The following is a 21,174-nucleotide window of genomic DNA, read 5'->3' on the forward strand; positions in this document are numbered from 1 at the left end:
GGTATGCAAATGGTGGAAAGAAAGAGAGTGCTTGCAGGGGGGCTGAAATTGAACTGATCTTGCAAGGATTTCCACATTGTCCTGTTGGCACGTGGAAACAATCACTTGTGGTAACTTCCTCAAAACAACAGGAAGAGCATGCATGAGTACGAAACTCACTCTGAGAGCTGGGAGCAGCTAGTGATGCATCTTGTTTCTTGAAAAGGCAAACCAGGCTGGCCAGGGCCATTTAGACTGGACTCTGTGAAAGGATTATCTGTGCCTCAGTAGTAAGACAGAGGTTCTATGGCTTTGTCACGCAGGTGTGGGCTTTCCCCTCGTGCTGTATGGGACTGTGCCCAAGAGAAGCAAGGGCTGCTCTCAGAAGTGCCCTTTGGTTTTCAGGTGGGATTGGGTTGTAGCCAGGCCCCTCTCCCTGGGGAGGCCTGACTGCCATGAATACCTGTCAGTACCTCAAATCTTGCAGTTCAGGACTCTGTTTGTCTGGTCCTGCCAGGTGTGGGAACTGTTTGATGATCTTGGGATTTGACATGGAAGGAGTAGGGTAAGTGATCTGCTCAGGCACTAGAATTTCTTTACATGTTTATGCAACTCCAAGCAGCCAAATTTAGATTTAAACCTATAAATTGAGTGAATATCAGGTTTTGCAAGACAGGTGTTAGCTGCACAGCTGATTCTGGTTTGGGTGCCTGACAATGTGTATTGAGCCTCCAAATTTGAAAAAAAAATAAAAAAAATTTGACCTTAAAGGAATGGAGACAGGATGGTTACATGTAGCATCGCAACAATACAAAGTGAACTGCAGAAGCACCTTATGTCAATTATTTTGATAACATTTGCAAATCATGTTGAGAACCTTGACTGAAAATACTACTAATAGAAGCCTTAGGATGAAGTAACAAATGTGGATAGCTGGCCTCCTCTCCACACCTCTAATTTAGGTGCACAAAGTGTCAAGTTTAATCTTGCAGTTGTTTCCAGGCTTGGAGGAAGGTGTGAGGTGGCCCATTGATTGTCTTTGAAAGCCTGAGCAAGCAACCACATCTGATGACCGTGGGAAGCAAATTGGGCCAATATGGGAGCTGTTGTTAACGACCATGGTGTTTCAGATCTGCAGGGGGACTCTCCAGGTCCTGTCAGCTCAGCTCAGCTCAGATTTGGAAAGGTGTGTCGGGAGATTTATTTCTGATTGGGATGTGCTGAAATACCACCTGGGAAACTTGTATAAATGGCAGCGGTTCTGGCAGTGTAGGACTGGGAAACTGCGCTTGACATGTGAGGAAGTGGGTTCCTACCTTGTTGTAAGTCATAATTTCAGAGGTTGGGATAATGGCAGACCTTTATCCACAGATTTGCCCTTTGCTGAGAAATCTTAATTCCAGAATAGGAAGTTAAAATTGGTGTACTCCTGCTCTAATTAAATTATTAACTTTGTTGTTTTAGCTGGCAAGTTGAGAGGATCCAATCTACACTGGATCAGTGTCTATTGTTTTTTCTCTCTGAAATATTTTTCATTCTTCTTTCTAGTTTTGTGACAGGTGACTGACTGTCTCTTGCTGTCACATCACCTAGCCTGGACGCTGTCCATGGGGATAAAGCTGTGGTGTATTGGGGGCAGGCTGATGGGAGCAGAGCTCACAAGTGTCATAAGACCAATTTTAAATTTACATGTACTCTTTTTTTGAAGTGGTCTATTTTCAATACTCAAGAATTATCATGCAGAGGTGTTGTGAGAGCATCCATTGGATAGGCTCATGGGGTTGTCTTTCAAATTCTTTACATTAGGAATGTTTTAAAACTAAGACTAAGAGCAAAAGAAAGGAAGTCTTCTTCAGAAAATTAGTTACGAGTCTCTGGACACAGGTACCTGTTTCTGTGGTATTGGTCTATCAATACCAGTGCCCTTGATAGTTGCTCTTTTTTTCTAATGCAATGAGTGATTTATTGGAAGCCAGATTACTCACTGGCAGTATAATAATTGGAACTGGACACTGAGCTACCCTTTTTGTGTCAAGCAGTGGGCTGACCGTAGGAGAAAGGTAGGCTTTCCACCTCCTAGCGGTGGCACAAATAGTCTATTGACAGAGCAGTGTGGGGCCTCCACAGACCCTGGTGTGTGAGAGGAAGCTAAAGTGAGTGTGACGTTTTGCTGTTGGTGGGGTTAGAGTGCCAAGTTCATCATCATAGTGTCATCATAGTACAGTTAGGGTTGGAAGGGACCTTAAAGATCATCTAGTTCCAACCTCCCTGCCATGGGCAGGGACATCCCACTAAAGCAGGCTGCCCAAGGCCCCATCCAACCTGGCTGTATTCTTGTTCAGTTTCTCTCCTTCTTAAAGAGTAGGAGTGGGCAGATTTTTCCACGCTGCCAAGTACAGGGTGGGTTTTGGAGGTAAGGCTGAATTCCCGTAGTTGCTGCTGTAAGGGGACAGTTTTTCTTTACCCTGGCTTTGAGCTCCCTGGGGCTTCCTCAGCTGTCAGCCAGAAAACAAAACCTCCAACATAGTTTTCTGCTGGTTTGGCGTGCTGGGCAGGCAGTTGCCACACTAGTGCTGGCATAAGGGAAACCGGGGTGGGGGGTGGGGGGTGTCATTGGGATGAGGGAGGAAGGAACTGTCCCCTCCAGAGCAGGCAGCTGTGGCATAAGACTGCACACTGAGAGAGAACACTTGATACACATCCTCAAAGAGCAAAAGCGTACCTGGTGGTGAAAGCAGGTTGCTGAATTGCTGCTGAATAGCTGCATAGCCAAGGTCAAGTAGTGCCTTTTAAGATAGTTGCAATTACAGCCAGCCTAAGCCAAAACCTGTGCCGAACAGCGTAAGCTAAGAACAACATTGTTAAATTGATGTTTGCTGACAGCATCAAGTAACTGCTGCCTTATCTAGATTGGAGCACTTGAATAACATGTCTTTTCCACTTCCTCCTTTGCTGTCAAGAATGCAGTTTCTATAGGAATTTAAACCTCTGTTAGTTTGATGGGTTGGGAACTGCTGATAGGAGCTAGAATCTCAGCAGTAGAAGAATTGGGTTCTTCTCTCTGTGCAATTGTGATGCTGCTTTAAAAATAAACGTGTTTTGAAGTATTGTTAATGAGCCTTGAAAAGTAGATATCTTCTTAGCCTCCTTCATTTCTTCTCTCCCCCAACATTTGTGTTCCAACATCAAGTTGGAACAAAACTATTTCCTTTCTTTACCAGTGGATTTGTAAATGCATTTTTAATTGTATGTTCTTATATTTAACAAAAAACCCAGTGGAGTTTTGTAAAAGAACATGTTTCCAAAGATACTAATTTTGCAAGGGAAGGGGACAATTTGGTGTTTTTTCCTACTATCTCACAGTGTCTGGGGTTTATTATTACTAAGAGGGGAAAAAAGACCAAGTTGTTCCAGAGACTAGGATATGAAATCTTGCGCTTTCCATGTCACTGGTTTAAAGGCAGGCCAAATTTGAACTAGCTGAAGCATGGACGGCCCATGTTGAGTGGTGGAACCTCAGCCCTGTTTTACCGGTTGAAGCAAGGCATTCTTTGTGTGGGCTTACTTCTGTCACCTCCCCTAGTAACCTGAGACATGAGCTTAGTGAGTCCTTGTTTCTTCACGCTTCAGCTGAACTGCTCAGGTCTGATAAGCTGTGTGGTCAGAGTGACGTGGGGAACTTGCCCTACCCCTGTCTTTTGTGCACCATGTTGGTGTTAATACAAGATTTTCATCTTCAGGGCAGCTATTAAAGATAGCAGTAATTATTACAATGGTAACTTTTTATGCCACGTCCATGCCCTTGAGGCCTTAACCAAATACAGCTTAGATGATGATAATTAAAAACAGAAGTCTGTGACCCAGTAAAATGCAGGAGTTTGGCAGAGACAGCAATACTGAGAAGGAATGTATACATCGAATGTATAATAAATAAAATCAAGCTGTGCAAATGTAAAGGAAAGAGAATAATTTTGTCGGTCAAAACAACCCCAAGGCTGAGAACGGGTTTGTGCTTAGAGGCCGAGTTCTTTCATGCCATAAGCCAGATTTAGTGCAGTATGATCCCACTGTAACCTTTTGCTTTAGGTTAATGACTAAATTCTGATGCTTTCCCTGCCAGGGAGCACTCCCTAAAATATTGTGTCGTGTCTGTCTGTCCCCCTCCCTTCCCCTTTTGTTTTGGCTTTTTCCAGCTTCTTGCCACAGAGGCCTAGCTGTGAATGACTGTATCTGACGAGGAGCTCTTCCCAGTTGCAATTCTTTTCTTTTCCTAAAAATAGTTGAGATCTTTGCTCAGCGGGAAAAGCAAGCATGTTGGATTAGTGTCTCTTGCATAAATCATTGCTATGCGGGCTTGTGAACCTAGTCATATAAGCTGTTCTGTCTCTTGAGGTTCCCGGGAGTGATGCCCTTGTTCACTGGATGCGGTTTCCCACTGAAGCACTGTGGGAAAAACTGAGTATTCGGTTCCTAGGAATACAAGCTTGGGACCAGAATGAACCATCTACCACTGGATGGGGGAGATAAAGAGGGGAGGTCAACCTGGAAATTATTTTTGGAAAGAACTCTGGAGAAAGTGGTTTGCTGTTCTTGCTGGGAGGATGGGGATCAGTGGACAGTGAATGTATATCGCAGCTTCTCACCAGTACTATCTGCTGCTTGCAATCCTCTGTCTTTATAATGATTTGCAGTGCTCTGGCATAGACAAAGTAATCAGTGGGTTGACAACTCTGTACCCCAGCAGGATTTTACTGTGCCTATGTTGAAATTGCTTCTGTACCTAGATGATTGTCAGTGAATTTCTGGGACCTGTGATTCTTCGCAGTGCCAGTGTGAACCAGACCATCAACATCTTGTGTATGGGTCCATTTGAATGGCACTCGTATTTAATGATACTTTTTGTTTTCTTTTTCATATGCACTAGGTGACTTTGGAGAAGGTGCTGGGGATAACTGTGTCAGGAGGCAGAGGATTAGCCTGTGACCCCAGAACTGGCCTCGTTGCTTATCCAGCAGGGTGAGTCACTTAACATTCTTCAAAGCTAAGATAAACCAGAACTGATGAATCAACATAAAGATTCAGAGTTTTTGCCCAAAGGTCTCCTATAGGGGGGCTATTTACTGCTCTTCGGACTTTTAACACCAGGGCACGATGAGACTTGGCGTTGGCAAGGGAGAGGGATTGCATTTTACTTGTTACCTTTTAATGGAATCTCTTTCATGGAACCCTTCTCCTTCCTCTTGCTCTAAGCTGGGAGTTAAATACATTGTGGACTTTTTAACTGTGCTTTCTGATGTGATGAACTTACATGTAACTCAATGTGATCTTAAACCAATGTGTACCTACTGGAGCAAGTGATGCTTTCAATTAATTGATAAAAGCCTTCTTGTATATGCGTTGCAATTTATGAGTTACCATGTTCCTCATCCAAATGGGGAGAAGGATTTCAGGCTGACAGCCCCTTGTGTATGTATTCTTTGAAGTGCAACACATCTACCACCCACAGTCTAAGTCTAGATGGAGATGTCCAGAAGGAGACTTTGATGGACAGCAAAGGAGCTACCTAGAGGGACATAGCTGAGAGCTGGAGTTGTGGATTTGCGAATCACATGTTTAACAACATCATAGATATTTGGGGCCAGATCCTGATTTTGCTGAAGGCAGAACTCACCCAAAGGTGTGTGTCTAAGGAGGAGCAGAGCATGTCATGTTTGCTGGTCTGTGGGATGGGACTTGTCAGAAAGAATGTGGCCCTTGAAAAATATTAAGAGAGACTGTGAGAAATGCAGGTAGAAGTCTTGTAACAGATGTCATTTTGAAAAAGGTGGGGAGGAAAACCATTTTACCCTGCCAGTGGAAGTGTGGCTGTTGAGATGAGGTATTTCTGCAACTTAGCTGTGATACTGTAGTGGGAACAGATTGAGAAGACAGAAGAGTGACTCTTCAGGAAAAACCTTCGCTACCTAAGGGAGCATTATGTGTGCTTACTCCAGCTGGCTGGGCTACAGAAGTCCATATGGTCTTGGCTCTTCCTCTGAGCTTCTTTATTCTGCTGGTCAGCAAACTAAAGTAGAGGAAGGGCGATATCTCCAAGTGGCATTACATAGACATACTCTTAAGACATGAAAGCTTGAGTTAGAAGAAAGGAACTTCCACAAGAATTATAGATGATCTTTTCAAGTATATAAAAAACAGGCTAGGAACACTTAAGGATTCTGTATTTGTGGCCAAAATGAGAGAAGGGGTCAGTAAAACTGGCTGGAAACTGCCCATCCTAGCAATATCCTGGTTCACAGAATCATTGTGGTTGGGAGGAACCACTGGAGATCATCTAGCCCAACCCCCATGCTCGAGCAGGGCCACCTAGGGTGGAATGCCCAGGACCATGGCCAGGCAGCTTTTGCATATCTCTAAGGATGCAGACTCTACAAGTTCTCTGGGCAGCCTGTTCCAGTGTTTCACGACTCTTGCAGTGCCAAAAACAAAGTGGGGTGTTTTTTTTTTTTTTTCTTTACTATTTCCTAGTTCAAATGGAATTTCATGTGTTCTAATTTCTGCCCATTGCCTCGTTTTCTGTCAGTGGGCAGTCTGTTAAGATACATACAAGTTGAGATCCACATCTGTGCTTGACGGCATCCTTTATGCTTGAACCCTTTGGAGCCAGGCAGATATATTCCAGTGTATTGCCTCTTCCTGTGCATGTCTTCTGACACTGAATATGCTCACACTTGAAGAGGGCAAGGAGAGGGAGAAGAGAACAAGTGCAGTAAACATGTTTTGGGCTCTTGCATAACTAAAGATAGATTAGTTTTGTTAATAGTGATGTCCTCTGATGAGCTTCTGCATGCCTAACATTGATTTAATCAAGCATGAGGACACCTGGAGACTATTTTGGGTAATTAAGAGGTTATGTGGTTTCTTAGGGCTTTAGAAGGGAATTCCTGTTCTTACTTGTTGGTGGTAGCATCTTATGGCTTGGGCAGGAAACCTATGGAATATACCAGATGTTTGTTGTTACAATGTAATAGCTTATATGACTTGCTGCTCTTGTGCCATGGGTGCTTGTTTTGTGATGAGGTTGTGATTTGCTGCAGTCAAGACACTCTCTAACAGAACTAGCATTAGTTAAGTCAAAACATGATAGAGGTACTGGTGCCCTCCCCCCTTCTTGTTTCCCATGAATTTCCTCTTGATTTGCAAGAACCCTGGTGTTTCTGGTACATAGGCTTTATTTTGTTTATTTTTGTTTCTATTTGTTTGAATTTACTGGACAGCAAAGCTTCTTACATGAGGCAGTTGTAGCAGAGTGGTTAAGGTTCACGCACAGTTGGTTCATGACCTGTCCATGGAACTTGGTCATCTATAGCTGTGCTCCAGGTACTCCAGTGATTTCCTCCATCTTCTGAGGTTTTGCAATCTTGACACACAGATGCTTTGCTCCTCCGGTCTGTCCTACCCCTAGAGGCTGAATTTACGTAACAACTCTGTATTTTCCTAAGAACACTTTCAACATACCTAGATTAATTTGGTTGAGATCAAAACAGTTGCCTGAGGCATCCTGACTTCATCCATACCAGGCATATGAATGCTTATGTGAATGAGCGCTAGTGCATGAGAAGCTCGGCATTCTTTGAGCAGAATCATAGCTCTAGTCTCTGGTTTGCCTAAAGTGATTTTTGTTTTTAAGTACAATTGCTTTTCTGGCTTTTGTATTTCTTGGAGTTTCTGAATCTCCTGAAAAAAAGCATTTCCAAGTGCAACCCAAGCTCATTCCAGCTCCATGGTAGTGCCAAAGAGCTTTCCTTCTTACTGGCTTTTGAACCTTTTATACTTTCTTTTCTTTGACCCTAGTGAAGCTTTCACTCTGGCAGCGTGTGCAGCAGCTTTGCTGACCCTGGTATTGTTTTGGTGGGATGCTTGTGTTACAGGAGGCTTTTTCCTTCACGTCTGCCATAAAGACTAAAGGCATAAGGCATCGAGTGCTGCAGATACTCTAGGCCACCAGTTTCATATAAGGCTGTTGTCTTGGGAGATGAAACAACATAGGAGAGAAAAATTGCATCCTATCTGAAAGTCTTATAACTGCTGCCTGCACTCGCCTGTTTTTCTTTGGGTCTTTTGGGTTTTTTTTTTTGCTGGCAAGTGAAATAACCTTGCTTAATTTGATCTCTGTTAGGGTTATACAGTGAGTAACCAAGCCAATCTTGTGGGGAAAGTGAGTGGAACAGAAACATGCTGGATTTTTTACTTCTTGTGGCAGGACAAATAGCCTGTTGTCTTTTTCTTTCAGTTTTATTTTCCCCATTGCTTTTTCAATGCACTTCTCTCTTTTTTTTTTTTTTTTTCTTTTTTCTTCCTTTTGCAGTAGCAAGTTGAGGTTGTTTCCTAGAAACAGGAAAGAAAACAAAGCTAAGAAAATCCTCTGAGGATGAGGAGCATTAAAAAAGGGGGAAAAAAGGGGGGACAGTAAGGGGAACGTCTATCCATTTAAATTTTAGACCAGCTGCTCCGATAGCTGGAGTGAGATTATCTGTTTTGGGATTGTGTTTGCTGTTGGTTTTAAGCCTTGTGTGTTGGTGTGACTGATTTATTTTGCTTTGCTTTATTCTTCTTTCCTTGGTTCTCAGCTGGTCACGATAGCTGGTTGGGAACCTTGTCTTCGCGTGAGGCACTTGCCTGCCTTAGGGAGCAGTCACTGCTTTTTCTTCCTGAGGAACAGGAAAGTAGTGCTTTGTGCTGTTCAGTGTGCAGCATCGTTTAAACACTGTTGTGTCACGTTCTGGCAAGCTTAAGCCTCTCTAGCTCTGCTTGTCAGCCACTCTGACAGAAGTCAGGGATTTCTCACATTAGTGTCCTTGCTGGGGAAAATGGTATTTGATGCATAGCATATGTAATGAGCTGATTGGTCTCAGCTTGCATATTCTTTCCTCCCCTTCAGCTCTCTAGCGTAGCTCTTTACATACAGCAACTCCTGCAAAAGGCAGACATGAGTTTAATATAGTGAATCCTCCATGAGGTGTAGTGAAATGAATTTACTCGTATTTCTCTCAGAAATTGCTGTAGCAATGTGTGTCTGTGTGTGCGTGGTACATTTGATGAACAAATGATTTGGATGCTCCTATATTCTGTACCATTTCCAAATGAATCACTCTTACTTATAGATAGGACAGGAGGGACAGTAAAAGGAGGAGATATGCTATCAAAGTTAAGATAGAGATATCTTTTCTCTGGCTACTTTTTGCCACAAGATCTTGTTGAAGAGTGAGACAAGCTTCATCACCTTGAGACTGTTTTGAGATAGGACAATTAATACTTGGAAGTGAATAGTGGTTTGATGTGTTCAAAATGAGAAAACTGCACAGCTGTCTGGGTCAAATTTATTTTACTGCTACTGTGCTGTGCATGTTGGCTCTCAGTGCAGCAGCCTCTTGTGTGCTAACCTGCGCTGCAGCAGAGTTGAGCCACAGTCTCCTCATTCCACTGTGTCTCCTGTTCCATCCCTTATCCTTGGCTGGTTTGCAGTAGCAAGTGGAATCCTCTTAACTCTGTCACCCTTCTGAGTCATGCCCTTCCTGGCTCCCTGTCCGCTGATCAAGGGAGGTAAGTGTCAGATCCTGCCCAGGCAGTGCAGTGACCGGCGTCTGTGTCACAGCAAAGGGAGGAAGGGGAGGAGCACTGCGGGAAATGAGCGCAGTTTTAATCCAGCCAGGAGTCTGCTCAGCACGGGTAGAGCTATCTTGCACAACTGAGCGATAAATCCCACTGGAAGCTGAAGGAGTGAGGATTTTTCTTTTCCAGAAGTGGTTGTCGGTTTGCTCCCAAATACCTCTTTCCAGTTCTGGTAGCTAGGCTTTAAGGCTAAGTCTTTTCCAGCCCATCCATATATGGAGTTTCTTGGAAAGTTTTAATCATCATTTTCCAACATTATGTAGATAGATTACTGCACAACATAATTTGTTTTAAGCTTAGAACAATTTCCCTTTACCTTAAGCAGCACATAACCCACAACGGCAGAATAACATTTAGGATAAACATTGCGTAACTTTGCCAGGCATGATGTTACCTCGCTCTTTCCTTCTTCTTTAAAGTGGAAGGTTTTGGTCAGTGGGGTACAGGAATGAATTGTGGAAGGCAGATCTAGGAGCCAGCTGCTGGTGAGTGAGGCCAAATACTGTTCTGAACTGTGATTGTTTCAAGACTGCAAGACCGTTGTGCCCAGATTAGAATTGGTGGCTATGTGGATGATATCCTAATTTTTAAAGTGAAAAGTATTCCTGTGTTATTTCAGAACGTATTTTTCTTAACGGATTGATCACTTCGCTTGGGTGACACAATGTTAGTTGCCTTTAGAAAGCTGTAGGTGCACAGAAGGAATCAAAATCAACGTTTTTATAGACCATATGTACCTTTTGGGAAATGCGTAGTTTGTGCAAAGCTCTACTGCTCTGTGCAGGTTCAGTTCTTCACTAGTCTTCCCCTAGCATAAATGCTATAATGATATTTGATTGTGTCCCAAATGCAGCCTGAATGGGCACAGAGACATTGAAATACTCGAACTGTTGGGTTGCCAGTAGATAAATACAGTTCTGCTGGTGCTGGCTTTAAGTTTGCTTTACCCAGACCTCTGAAGGAGAATTTCTGGGCCTTCTTTGTATGCCCTTTTCTAAAGGAGAATCCTGCAGTGTTATAAAGACTGTAGAAACCTTCCCTAAAGTGAAGTTCTTATCTGTGGTTCAAAGCAAATTTTGGCATCTTTGACCACACCAGAGGCAGCTTGCTTTGTGTTCTTTCAAATGGGACAGTTGCCTTTCAAGGGTTAGAACTCTTTCCCCTCCCCATCTCCCAGGAATCTGAACTGTAGTTAATGTGTCTCTTCGGTGAGACCACTGGGCTTGTATGTGCCTTCTGGGGAGAATTTCCAGCTGACAAAATTGTGGTGGTGGACATGGAGAAGAAGATGAGAAAATTCCCTTCATTGAGATTATTAAATACAATTTGAATTGAAGGGCTGTGATTGCAGCTGGGTTTGAGCTGGGCCATTAGAACCAAACCGAACTTTTATGCACCAAGAGGGAACAACACCAGGTTTCAGTGTCCTGAAAGTGCCCCAAAAGTTGATGAATAGTAGGAAAACCCTTCCCTCCCTTTCTTTCCCTAGCAATAGCAGAACTCTGGGAAAGAAGCTGGGATACTTTCTTAAACTTTTAAATCTCCCTGTCTTAAATACCCAGTGGAGGGAAAGGACCAAGTCTGCACTGAGATAGGAAGTCATGAAGTATGAAATACCTCCTTTCACTCCTTGCTTTTATTAACATAGGTTAGATGGGGAGAGTGGGCTGAGGAAGGCTAATGCAAGTCTTTGTTTCTGGCAAGTGAGCGAACTCTTTGTACTTAGACAGGAGAATGGAGATCCCCTTTGCAACAGTGCTTTATTCTCCAGCCAAAGAATCATAACTTTGATATTTTAGTTTGCAGAGATGGATTTAAGGGGAGTGTGGCCACTCCCCTGCTCTCTTGCTGTTGGCCTGTGAAATTCACAGGTTAACAATCTTGCAGTCCTGGAGCAATTGCTCTTTTCCCCTCTGGGTAGCAGATGTGTTCAGTCCTGAATCCCCATCACTGCGCTTCAGATGGAAAAGATGCTGCCTAATGAAGTAGGTGCAGTCTTGCTCGTCTGAGCTGTTTCCACATGCTCATACAGCTAGGCAAGAATTTCTACACTGTTTTTCACTTCATCTCCCCTTTTGTGAGTACTTGGTGACTCTTCCACATTGATCCATGTCTCTGTAATAAAACTGCACCTAAAAAGTAGTTTTTTACTGAACAGTTGTATATTGATCCAGTTTGGCTGTAATCTTGCTTGATTTGGCAGAAGAGGAGATGGAGAAGCAAATGAAGTGGTACTAATGGTCACCTAGAGCTGCAGGCAAACTCCCCTGGTTTAAGCCCTTAGCAGAATGGAGTCAACCCTGGCAAATTGGCTGCCGGGTGTGTATCTGAGGGTGGCTTTAATGTCATGTTCTATTAATTTAAAATCTATACCTGCCACAAACAACATTTGATGGGATCTTAAGTAATGAAACAGCAGTGAAGCTCCAGACCTGCAGCAAACTTGCCATCCAGCAGAAAAGGGTGAAAAATAAGACAAAATCTCAAAATAGCTGGGCAGAAAAGCTTCTTACTAACCCAGAGGGAGACTGTGTCAAGCCTCTGCCAAAAGTGTTGCTGTCTGTGCTGCACGTGCTGAAGACTGTAGCATCAGGATGCTGTCAGACTGCTGGAGGGAAAGTGTTGGGAGTGGGAGCCCTTGACTCTGAGAGCTCAGCTACTGGCTGGAGAAGTAGTTAATGCCAACTTTACTAGCAGTGGAGTAGGTTGAAGCTCATGTGGTGGACAGGGGGGATTTTTGTGGGACGCTTTGCTTCAGTCCCTGTGTGACTTTGTACCTTGTGTTGCACTGGTATAGAAAAACTAAGTCAGGACAGTGCTGCTGTTGGCATTGCCAGCTCCCTTTGAGACGAGCTGCTGTTTTGATGTACACAGAGATTCTGGTTACTTCTTCAGAGGGCCATATGCTAATCCAGCTTTCAAGCTACAAGGGGGTAGGATTGCTGTTCTATAGCCAGCTGTACAGCCTTGGGACAAATGAAATGTGACGCTTTGTCCCACAGTGACTGTTTGAAGATCTGGCAGCAGCAGCAGGTCTGATACAGTATCCACCTTCAAGGTGCCAGGAACGAATGCCCCCTTTTTCCCCCTGTCTTTCCGCCAAAGCCACGTGATATGAGCCTTTTCTCCCAAAATGCTTCCTTTCCCATCCTGTCAGGCTTGAGCCTGTGTTCATCCATGCTTCTGTGCTTCCTCCTTTCTGTCAGGCACCGGGGAAGGGTCGGACTCTGCAGCTGTGCTCAGCACAGAAGCTGCTGCTGCATCCCAGTGTTACTACAGAACCTCCCCCAAGTGAGGAGCAGCAATCTGTGCTTCCTCTTGCAGCCCTTCAGTGGGAGGACCCACCCTGTTGACAGGCACTACCTGCTCTCTAGCCTCAGGATTGAATCAAAGTTGAGTTCTAGTGACCCTTGGTAGCAGTCTGCTGCTGTTTTAAAAAGAAACAAAAAAACCCCCACACCAAACAAACAAACCCACATCAAACAAACAAACCCACCAAACCAAAAACCCCAGACAAACCTGAACAAAACTCTGAAAGCTACAGTGGGAAGCCTTGACCTGTTTACATTGCCAGATGGTTTTTGACATTTAGGTTGAATTGAGAATTTTTCAATGGAGTGGTCCAATCGTAGTGAAATATTTTGGGAAATGTTTCACAAATTTGTTCACCAGAAATTCTGTGGAGAGAGGGAGTGCAGGAGCAGGTACCTTTCCCCAGAACAAATTGCCTGGGAACATCTGCTTGGGATGTGGGCAATCTTGCTTGGAGTTGAGCAGAAAACTGGGTTCAGTTCAGAGATGAGCGGATAACTCTTCCTCCTTTCTCTCTCCATCTTCAAAAGTACAGAGTTGGGGACAGAAACATCAAAGAATCAGAGAACAGTATATGTTGCAAGAGACTTCCAAAGGTTACCTAGTCCATTGCCCTTGCAGTAAGCAGGGACATCTTCAACTCAAACAGGTTGCTCAGAGCCCCATCCAACCTTGAATGTTTCCAGGGATGGCACATCCACTGCTTCCTTGTGCAGACTGTTCCAGTGCCCCACCACCCACACAGTAAAAAATTTCTTTCTAGTATCTAATTCTTCCATCTTTCAGCTTAAAACCATTACTGCTTGTCCTATCATTATACTCCCTGATAAAAAGTCCCTCCTCATCTTTCTTGTAGGCCCCTTCTTAGTACTGGAAGTCTGCTATAAGTTCTCCCTGGAGCCTTGTCTCCTCTAGGCTAAGCAAGCCCATCTCTCTCAGCCTGTCCTTGTTTGGGAGATGTTCCAGCCCTCTGCACATCTTCATGGCCTCCTCTGGACCCACTTCAACAGGTCTATGTCTTTCATGTGCTGAGGACTCCAGAGCTGGACACAGTATTACAGGTGGGGTCCCACCACAAGTATGGTTTTCTGCATTTTTTCTGTGTTTGAGGTGATATTGAGAGTTTGAAGGACAAGAAGACTTTTTCTGAAAAACCCAACAATGGGAAAAAGGCAATGTATTGTAGGACATGGAGAACTGAGACTTTTTTTTTCTCTGTGTTAAGTCTGCCACAGAACTGGATGGTAGAGAAGATCACAAATGATTTTTTTTCCTTTTTAAAAAAAGATGACTTAAAAAATGTTGTCTTGTACAGCAATCCTTACCCCTGCTAGGTTGGACGCTCTTCTCCTGACATCATACACTAGTCAGCCCTCCGGGCAGCCAAGTTCATAAAGACACGTTGTGTTGCTCCTTAAGAGCCTCGGCAGTGTGCTGCTCCTGCTGAACATCCCACGTTTTCACATATGAGCTCAGATGACATTGTGGTATGTATATGCACAGAAAGTGAAGGACATGATTAAGGCAAAGAACACCAGAGCCTCCTGACTCCATTGTCTCTGTGTCCTCCTTTGTACCCATTCCCAGTGCTGAGCAAGCCTGGTCTGGTTCTTGACAGAGAGTGAGTGTTGCTGTCAAGACACTCTTGGGGGTGGTGGCAGAAAGAAATGCCCTCAGTTTTACAGAGGGAAATTGGATGAAGTTTGCATAGGCATCTCTTCAGTGCTGCGTTTTGCATTTTTCCTGAACATCAGAGCATTTTTACATGCAATTTCTTGTATTACTTCAAATAATAATTTCAATTTTCAATTACTTCAAATAATTACTTCAAATAACAATGAAGTTAGGGATAGTTTTTATTGTAAGAATGAATTGTGGGACCTTTATTCTGGGCCAAAGAAGGCTCCTTACCTGCAGTATTCATGCAGGCCATGTGAATATGCTTTCACATTAAATGATGAAAAACCTGGAGAGGGGGTTTCTTTTTGTATGTGATTCTGCGGTGGTGTGAGCAAGCCATAAATAAAGTTTCTTAGTGTGGGTAGGGCAAGTCTAGTTAGGTAATTCCAGTCCTGTATTACCTCACACAACTGGTGTGGCAGGTCCAGGCACTGCCTGTGCAGTGTTTTGGGGGTATTAGCTGAGCCCTCAAGAAAGTTTGTGTTAGAACGTAGCATCTTACTGTTGCCAAAAATGTTAGTGATGAAGAAAGTGAGAGCAGAGAAACAGGAACGCTTTTATCTTTTAAAGCTGCAGTGAAATTTGTGTGACAAAGAAAAAGCTTTCCTGTGCTGGATTCCTGTGGCTGGGAACAGGGAAAAATAGGGCTTCTTGGAGGAGTCCTGCAAGTTTGCTGCTATTTGGGGTGCCTGACAAACCATATTGAGAAGAACTATATAGTACGTGCTTGTTACTGCTTCCATCCTAGTTCCAGGGCAAACATTCCAGTTCCCTCAAGGAGAGAGTGTTATCAGGCCTGTCAGAATAGCTACAACAGTTGCTGTTTTAATGACTGTATTGATGATATCTGACTTTAACCTGTCTTACTAAGAGAAACGTGGACTGTCCCCAATCTTTCACTGTGCCAGTTGCACCAATTTGATTTTTAATGTGGGAGACAAACTAGAAATAATACCGTGTAGATGGTTAGGTTATTACTTCATGCTTGATCTCATTAACTAGCATGAGAACTAAAGGGAAGTTACTATTTAAAAAAATAGGAGTCAAAAAAAGAAAAAGCAGTCCCATGGTGTGGGTCACTTGCAGCTTATGGGCAAAGAAATTAAAGGAAGAGAATAAGCATGTCTGCTTTATTTAATAACAGAGCTAAACACTCTCATAGAGCTCTGCAAGTGGGAAGCTTTGACAGCTTTGGAAAACTATAGCGTGCTAGCGGAATAGGGAAGAGGAGTGGTTGCAAAACATGCTGCCTTGACTCTTTTGGAACATGCAGACCTTTTCTCAGCTTGAAGCTCTGCAACCCCCTGGAGTTTGCCCATTGCCTGGGAAAGGAGAGGGATGGCATAGAGCAGGAGTGCCTGTGTACCTGCACGTAGCAACCTGCTCTCTTCTCTACCTGCTCTGTATCTCACTAGCAATTACACTTCCTAGCAACCAGCATCTTGGTGCAGCAACACGACTTGTTTGTGAGCCAAGTCCTGTGCTTGCATAATAGCAAGGGTGATAATGGGGACTGAAATGCAAAGTCTGGGATGAAAATGAGATACCAGCTGCCTCAGCAGAGCTCCACCCTTTCTAAGAATCTCAAAACAGGCACTGTGTCTCCTGGGAACCTTGACACAAAACAGAGTTTAACTTAAAAGAAGTACATGCAGTCCAAAGGACACATCACCAGGTGTGAACAACAGGCAGTCGATCCTTCTCTGCCTGGAAGATCTAGCACTGTAGATGGTCTTGGGTGTCAGAAAGGCAACAAGTTAGAAGTGAAAGAAAATCATATTAGGATAGCCAAGATCTGCCAAGAAGCAACATATTTTGTTTATGGCAAGCATGCCCAGAAGTGCCCAGACTATTGCTTAGGAACCAGATGTAGGACTTGGTCCTCCCAGCTACGCTTGTGCTGGAAGCCATGCCCTGCAGAGTGCACACACACACTGGCCTGCTGTGTCCCTGAACCTGATTCCTTCAGCTGGCAGTCAAGGACCGACAAAGCTGATAGCAGCCCCTTCCTTGCCTTTGGTGTCAGTTGCTATGCTTTTGCAATGCTGACCTTATGATTGTTGGCCTTAGACTCTGAATTGGCTGCGGTTCTCTGTGACAGGACATGTAGATATATAAGAAAACTAAACTGAGTTTTATCATGATTTCTTCTTCCAGGTAAGATGTCTTTTCAGGTCTTCTGACAAATGATGCTCATTAGCTCCTCTGAAGAAAAGTTATAGTGCATTTAAAATGCTGTATATTATGCTGAGGCACAGGCAGAGGTAAATGTTCATCTTCCATTAAAGCCAGAGCTGTCACAAGGCTCCTAAAAAGATAATGTAGGCAGAGTTGATTTTCGCCATTCTGGTAGTGCCTGAGCTGTTCCCGCTCTGAGAAGCGGTGGGACTGAGGCAGTGACCTGACAAAAGGTCTGGATGTTTGGCCCCGGGAGCCGCAGCAGGTTTCCCGTGGGTTGCAGCCCTGACAGCAGCAGTGGGCAGAAGCAGGCTCCCTCCTGCCCCTTCTTTCAGCATCTGCCAGCCTGACCTTGTAGGGCTCTGAATAGGCAGGGCTGGCAGGAGGCTTTATTGCCTTTTTGCTGGCCTGGCAGCTTGCTGCCCGAGGTGGCTGTGGGCCTGGGCCATGCTTAGAGGAGCTGAAAACAGCTGACCATTCGAGCAGGTGATCCTTTAACTCCAGGCTTTCGAAGAAGCAGGTTTGGGTTTGGTTTTTTTTTTTCCTCTGACACGCAGAGATGCGGCAAGGATTATGCTTACTGAAGCATTCAAGGGGAAAAGCTGCTCCAGTTTCTCTGCCGCAGTGGGGGCTTTTGTAGTCTGCTCTGGAACACAGGAGAGATCCATGCTGGCTCCATGGGCAGTAGGGGGGCCTGCTCAGCACCTTACCCCGGTGTGGCTGTGCTCCTCAAGGAGACAGGCCTGCTTCAGTATGCTGCTTTCTGAGGGTTAATTAGATGAGAACGGGTAGAGAGTTAAATGGCATTACTTTTTGGTTTACTCCTTTAATTGATGCCACTTTAATATTGACTACACTGCTTGCTCATGGTAAAACAATTAAAGCCCTCCGGCATCTGCCATGAACTGTTGTGTTTGTCTGTCCCACATGATTGGTTTGATATATAGATCTTTTTCCCTGTTCCTGAGCTGCGTAGGCATGGTGAGGAAATGCTCTGGCTGTGCATGTTGCTGAAAACAGAAGTGTTGGGCAATCGCTTGCAAGCTGGATATATTTTTCCTTTGGGACTTGATTTTAAGGGAAGACACTTATTCAGCTATTGAGGCTTTGTGGCGTGGTGGGAGCTGCTCTTGCAGAGAAGTCAGTGCAGACTTGAAATTTAGAGTCAGACATTCCCGTGTAAGCACATGGGTCTGCACATCTCTGCAGGGAGCTGCTTGTTCCCAGGAGGGTGCCTTCAGAGAGAGTTCCTATCTTCTCTCCTTATACCTTTGGGCTGAAGAGCTAAATTCGTTCAGCGCTTGATGGCAGATTTGATTGTTCTGCAGCAATTTTACTGTAAACTTTGCTTCTCTTTATCTCTTCTTGCCTTTTCCTCTGAACTGCTATTTGCCCAGGGTTTTAAAAATGTCTTTTCACTTTTTTTCTTCCAACTTGTCTTTCATTGATTCCTCTTCCCCTAGATATGTGCATTTTCTTTTCTCTGAGACACTCCCCTGGGCATTTGTTGAGCTCAGTGTTGTTTATGGGTGAAGAGGAAGGACCCCTTGCGTATATGGGGTTTCTGTGTGTATGAAAATAAAAACAGAAGGATTTACTGTTAGCATAACTGAATTCTTAACACTCTAATTAAAGAATCATTTTACACTACCACTAATTATTGCAGAAAAAGAAAGAATAATAATGCGTTAGAATACTTACATATAGAAAATGTCTCAATAATTGTGGTAACACAACTAAAACTGTAACACATTTCTTTGTTTCTATTTGTCTGTCTTGGTGTTATGCTCACCCTTGTGTTGCTCCTTTGGATCTTGGAGTCAGACCTTTGAGGGTAATGCTGTGTTTATTCAGCCTCTGCAGCCCTTTGCTGGGACGTGTACGATGTGTGTGTTGCTGGATTTTTTTTCTCACCCCAGGGTTCACCTGTGTCATTTTTTATATGTTTGCTAATGCACTTTCACACTTTTCTCTTTATCAGATGGCCTAAAACCACAATTCTTCTGAATTCACTCTGTATATGGTGTCTTTGATGCATGTTGGATATTATTTCTTTGTTACCCCTAAAACCTCTTTTGTTCAGCTCCAGGTCTGTATTTCTATAATAGACCATGGGTGAGTTGTTCACAGCCTTGGGGTCCCTGCTGCCAAGCATGTGCTTCTTCTTTTATCATCCCGTGCCAGTACTCCTCTGCACTGCATCCCAACTCTCCGCTTCTCAAGGCCTCTGCTATCATACTGTGCCTGCATTTCTTTCTACTATGTCCTGGTGTTAGTGGTAAATATCTCAGTCTACATAAAATAACTGCTCATTATTGTTATTTATATAAAACTATGATTGTATCACACAAAGATAAACAGAAGTGAAACAGATTAGCTGTAGACATCTGGTCAGTTAGAGAAATTGCTGTTACAGCTCCACCAATTAAAATAGAACTACAAGCAGGTCAAGAATAGTTCAGAATGAGCAAGTCCAGGAAGCCCAAGACTCAGTACGAAGCTTACGGCATGTTGCTGAGAATGGCAGATCTGGGGCTGTCAGCCAGAGGCTGATTGAAGAAGGACTGGCTCTTGAGAGCAAGCAGAGGGGTGGAGCACAACTGGGAAGCAAGAGATCCCCGAAGCAGGTGTGTTGGCTGGTCTGTCAAGACAGAGAGTTGTTCTCTTCTACGTGATGTGCCTTTGACTGCTGTAACTTTGGGAGTAGACCTCAGCATATGGGGACAAGTCCTTTCTCGAGAATTAACGCAGTATGCTGTGGCATCCATCCTGGAAAAAGTTGCATGCCCTGTCTTGATGAAAAGCTCTTCAGGTTTTCAGCCATGTTCTGGCTGTTTGTTTCATTCATCCTCTTGGTTGTGGCTGGGACCAGCCAGGTTCTGCTCAAGGCTCCATTTTCTGCTGTATCTCAGTCTCTCATCTGACCGATCAGCACATTTTCTTGTCATGAACTGTCTTGGTGATCCATTTATTCCTCCAGCCTTCATATCATCAGTTGCCCATTGCTTTAGCCCCCAGGGCGGCTGCTCATTTGCAGTGTTCAATGGGTGTTTGCCAAGAATGCTGGAATTAAATGTGGCTCTGCAATTCCTATTCCCAGCCCAGTTGATTGAGTGCTTCATGTAGGTGTATTGCTGGTATTGCTTCCCTGCCCCTGGGGAAGTGAGTGATTTGGAGGAAGAGAGGAAAGGAGGAATGTGGACTGTGCGTGTGTATGTGTTGACAGCCATGAGCCATATGTATGTATGTCTGTATATGTACCTAGACATACATATATGTGTGTGCACATGCATTTGTTGTCAGTGCTTTATGTCCTCTGAAGCTTGTCAGGCCTGCAAGGTGACAGGCGATTCAGTGCATGTATGAGCAGCTGCCGCTTTGCGTGGCTTTGCTGTCCCACCTCCCTTTGCAGCAGGCTGGAGGAGAGATGGGATATTCTGCAAGGCAGGGGAGATGGCCTGTCCGCAGTTCAGTTGTAGCAGGGTTTTATCTCTGGTTTCTCATCTATGAGGCTCTTTTTTCTTTCTTGGCTTTAGAGTGTTGGAGGTAATCAGGATGATTTGAAGGTGAAGTTCCTGCTGAATCACTGGTGACTAGGCAGTCATGAGCCATAACAATTAAGTGGAATAATTTTCATCTTCCTTGCAACTGTAATGATTCTCAGTTGGTAAGCTGGTTTGAATTTCATGGTTTTCCTCTGAGCCCTTTTCTCCCTTCTGCTTTCCCCACATGCACTTCTTGCCCAAGTCTTTCACAATCTCTGTCTGGCTTAGCTCTTTGCCTCCCAGAAAAAGGTGCCTCCTTATTGTGCAGCTCTGTGAAAAGCCGTCACTCTCCCGAGGGCACTACTGCTGCGTCTCTGGCTCCAGCATGGCTGCTGTGGAGTTGCATACAACTTACCCAGTGGGAAACAGGACCTGGGCTGTCTTTTATCCACGGATCCATTTTGTGGGAAGCATGGAGTCTGAGTTTGTTTTCCAGAATCACCACCCTTCCTTATGTTTGCCTGGTGTCAGGGGCTGCTGGTTTTAAAACTCCTCGTCCTCCTCTTCTATCCTGCTCACTTGAAAGGAAACCTTGAAATAACCTAGTGTTGGAGGTTTATATGCTAAGGTGGAGTTTTCCATGTGTGGTAGTTCCAGGGGGCTGAGGATTCATTGCAGTAAGATCAGCTGGACACCCTAGAAATTGCCACAACCAGTTCTTGTGGGCAGGCAGTGCCCTGCTCTGGTAGGAAGCAGGCAGGAAGACTCTTGTGGAGTTTCTCCTCTGTGTTCCTGTTAAAGCTGAAACTTTAGTGCTATCTGTTTGTATGAGAGAAGAGAGGCCTGGATTGGTTGGTGTACCATCACAATC

The 21,174-nt window shown here is 44.3% G+C and overlaps 1 protein-coding gene across 8 annotated transcripts in view; it reads left to right on the top strand.

Moving 5' to 3' along the window:
• MAPKBP1 (mitogen-activated protein kinase binding protein 1) overlaps positions 1–21,174 on the top strand; it is a 102,627-nt gene that overhangs the window by 26,705 nt on the left and 54,748 nt on the right. For 7 of the 8 annotated variants that reach the window (XM_054067482.1, XM_054067487.1, XM_054067481.1 and 4 more), the window contains one exon: positions 4,904–4,995. In XM_054067482.1, coding sequence (XP_053923457.1) covers positions 4,904–4,995 — 92 coding nt within the window. Of the gene's footprint in view, positions 1–4,903; positions 4,996–20,456; positions 20,486–21,174 lie in introns of those variants that run through there. The other variant, XM_054067486.1, reaches the window with a different exon arrangement.

Source organism: Cuculus canorus, chromosome 5, assembly GCF_017976375.1.
Source record: "Cuculus canorus isolate bCucCan1 chromosome 5, bCucCan1.pri, whole genome shotgun sequence".
Lineage (NCBI taxonomy): Eukaryota > Metazoa > Chordata > Aves > Cuculiformes > Cuculidae > Cuculus > Cuculus canorus.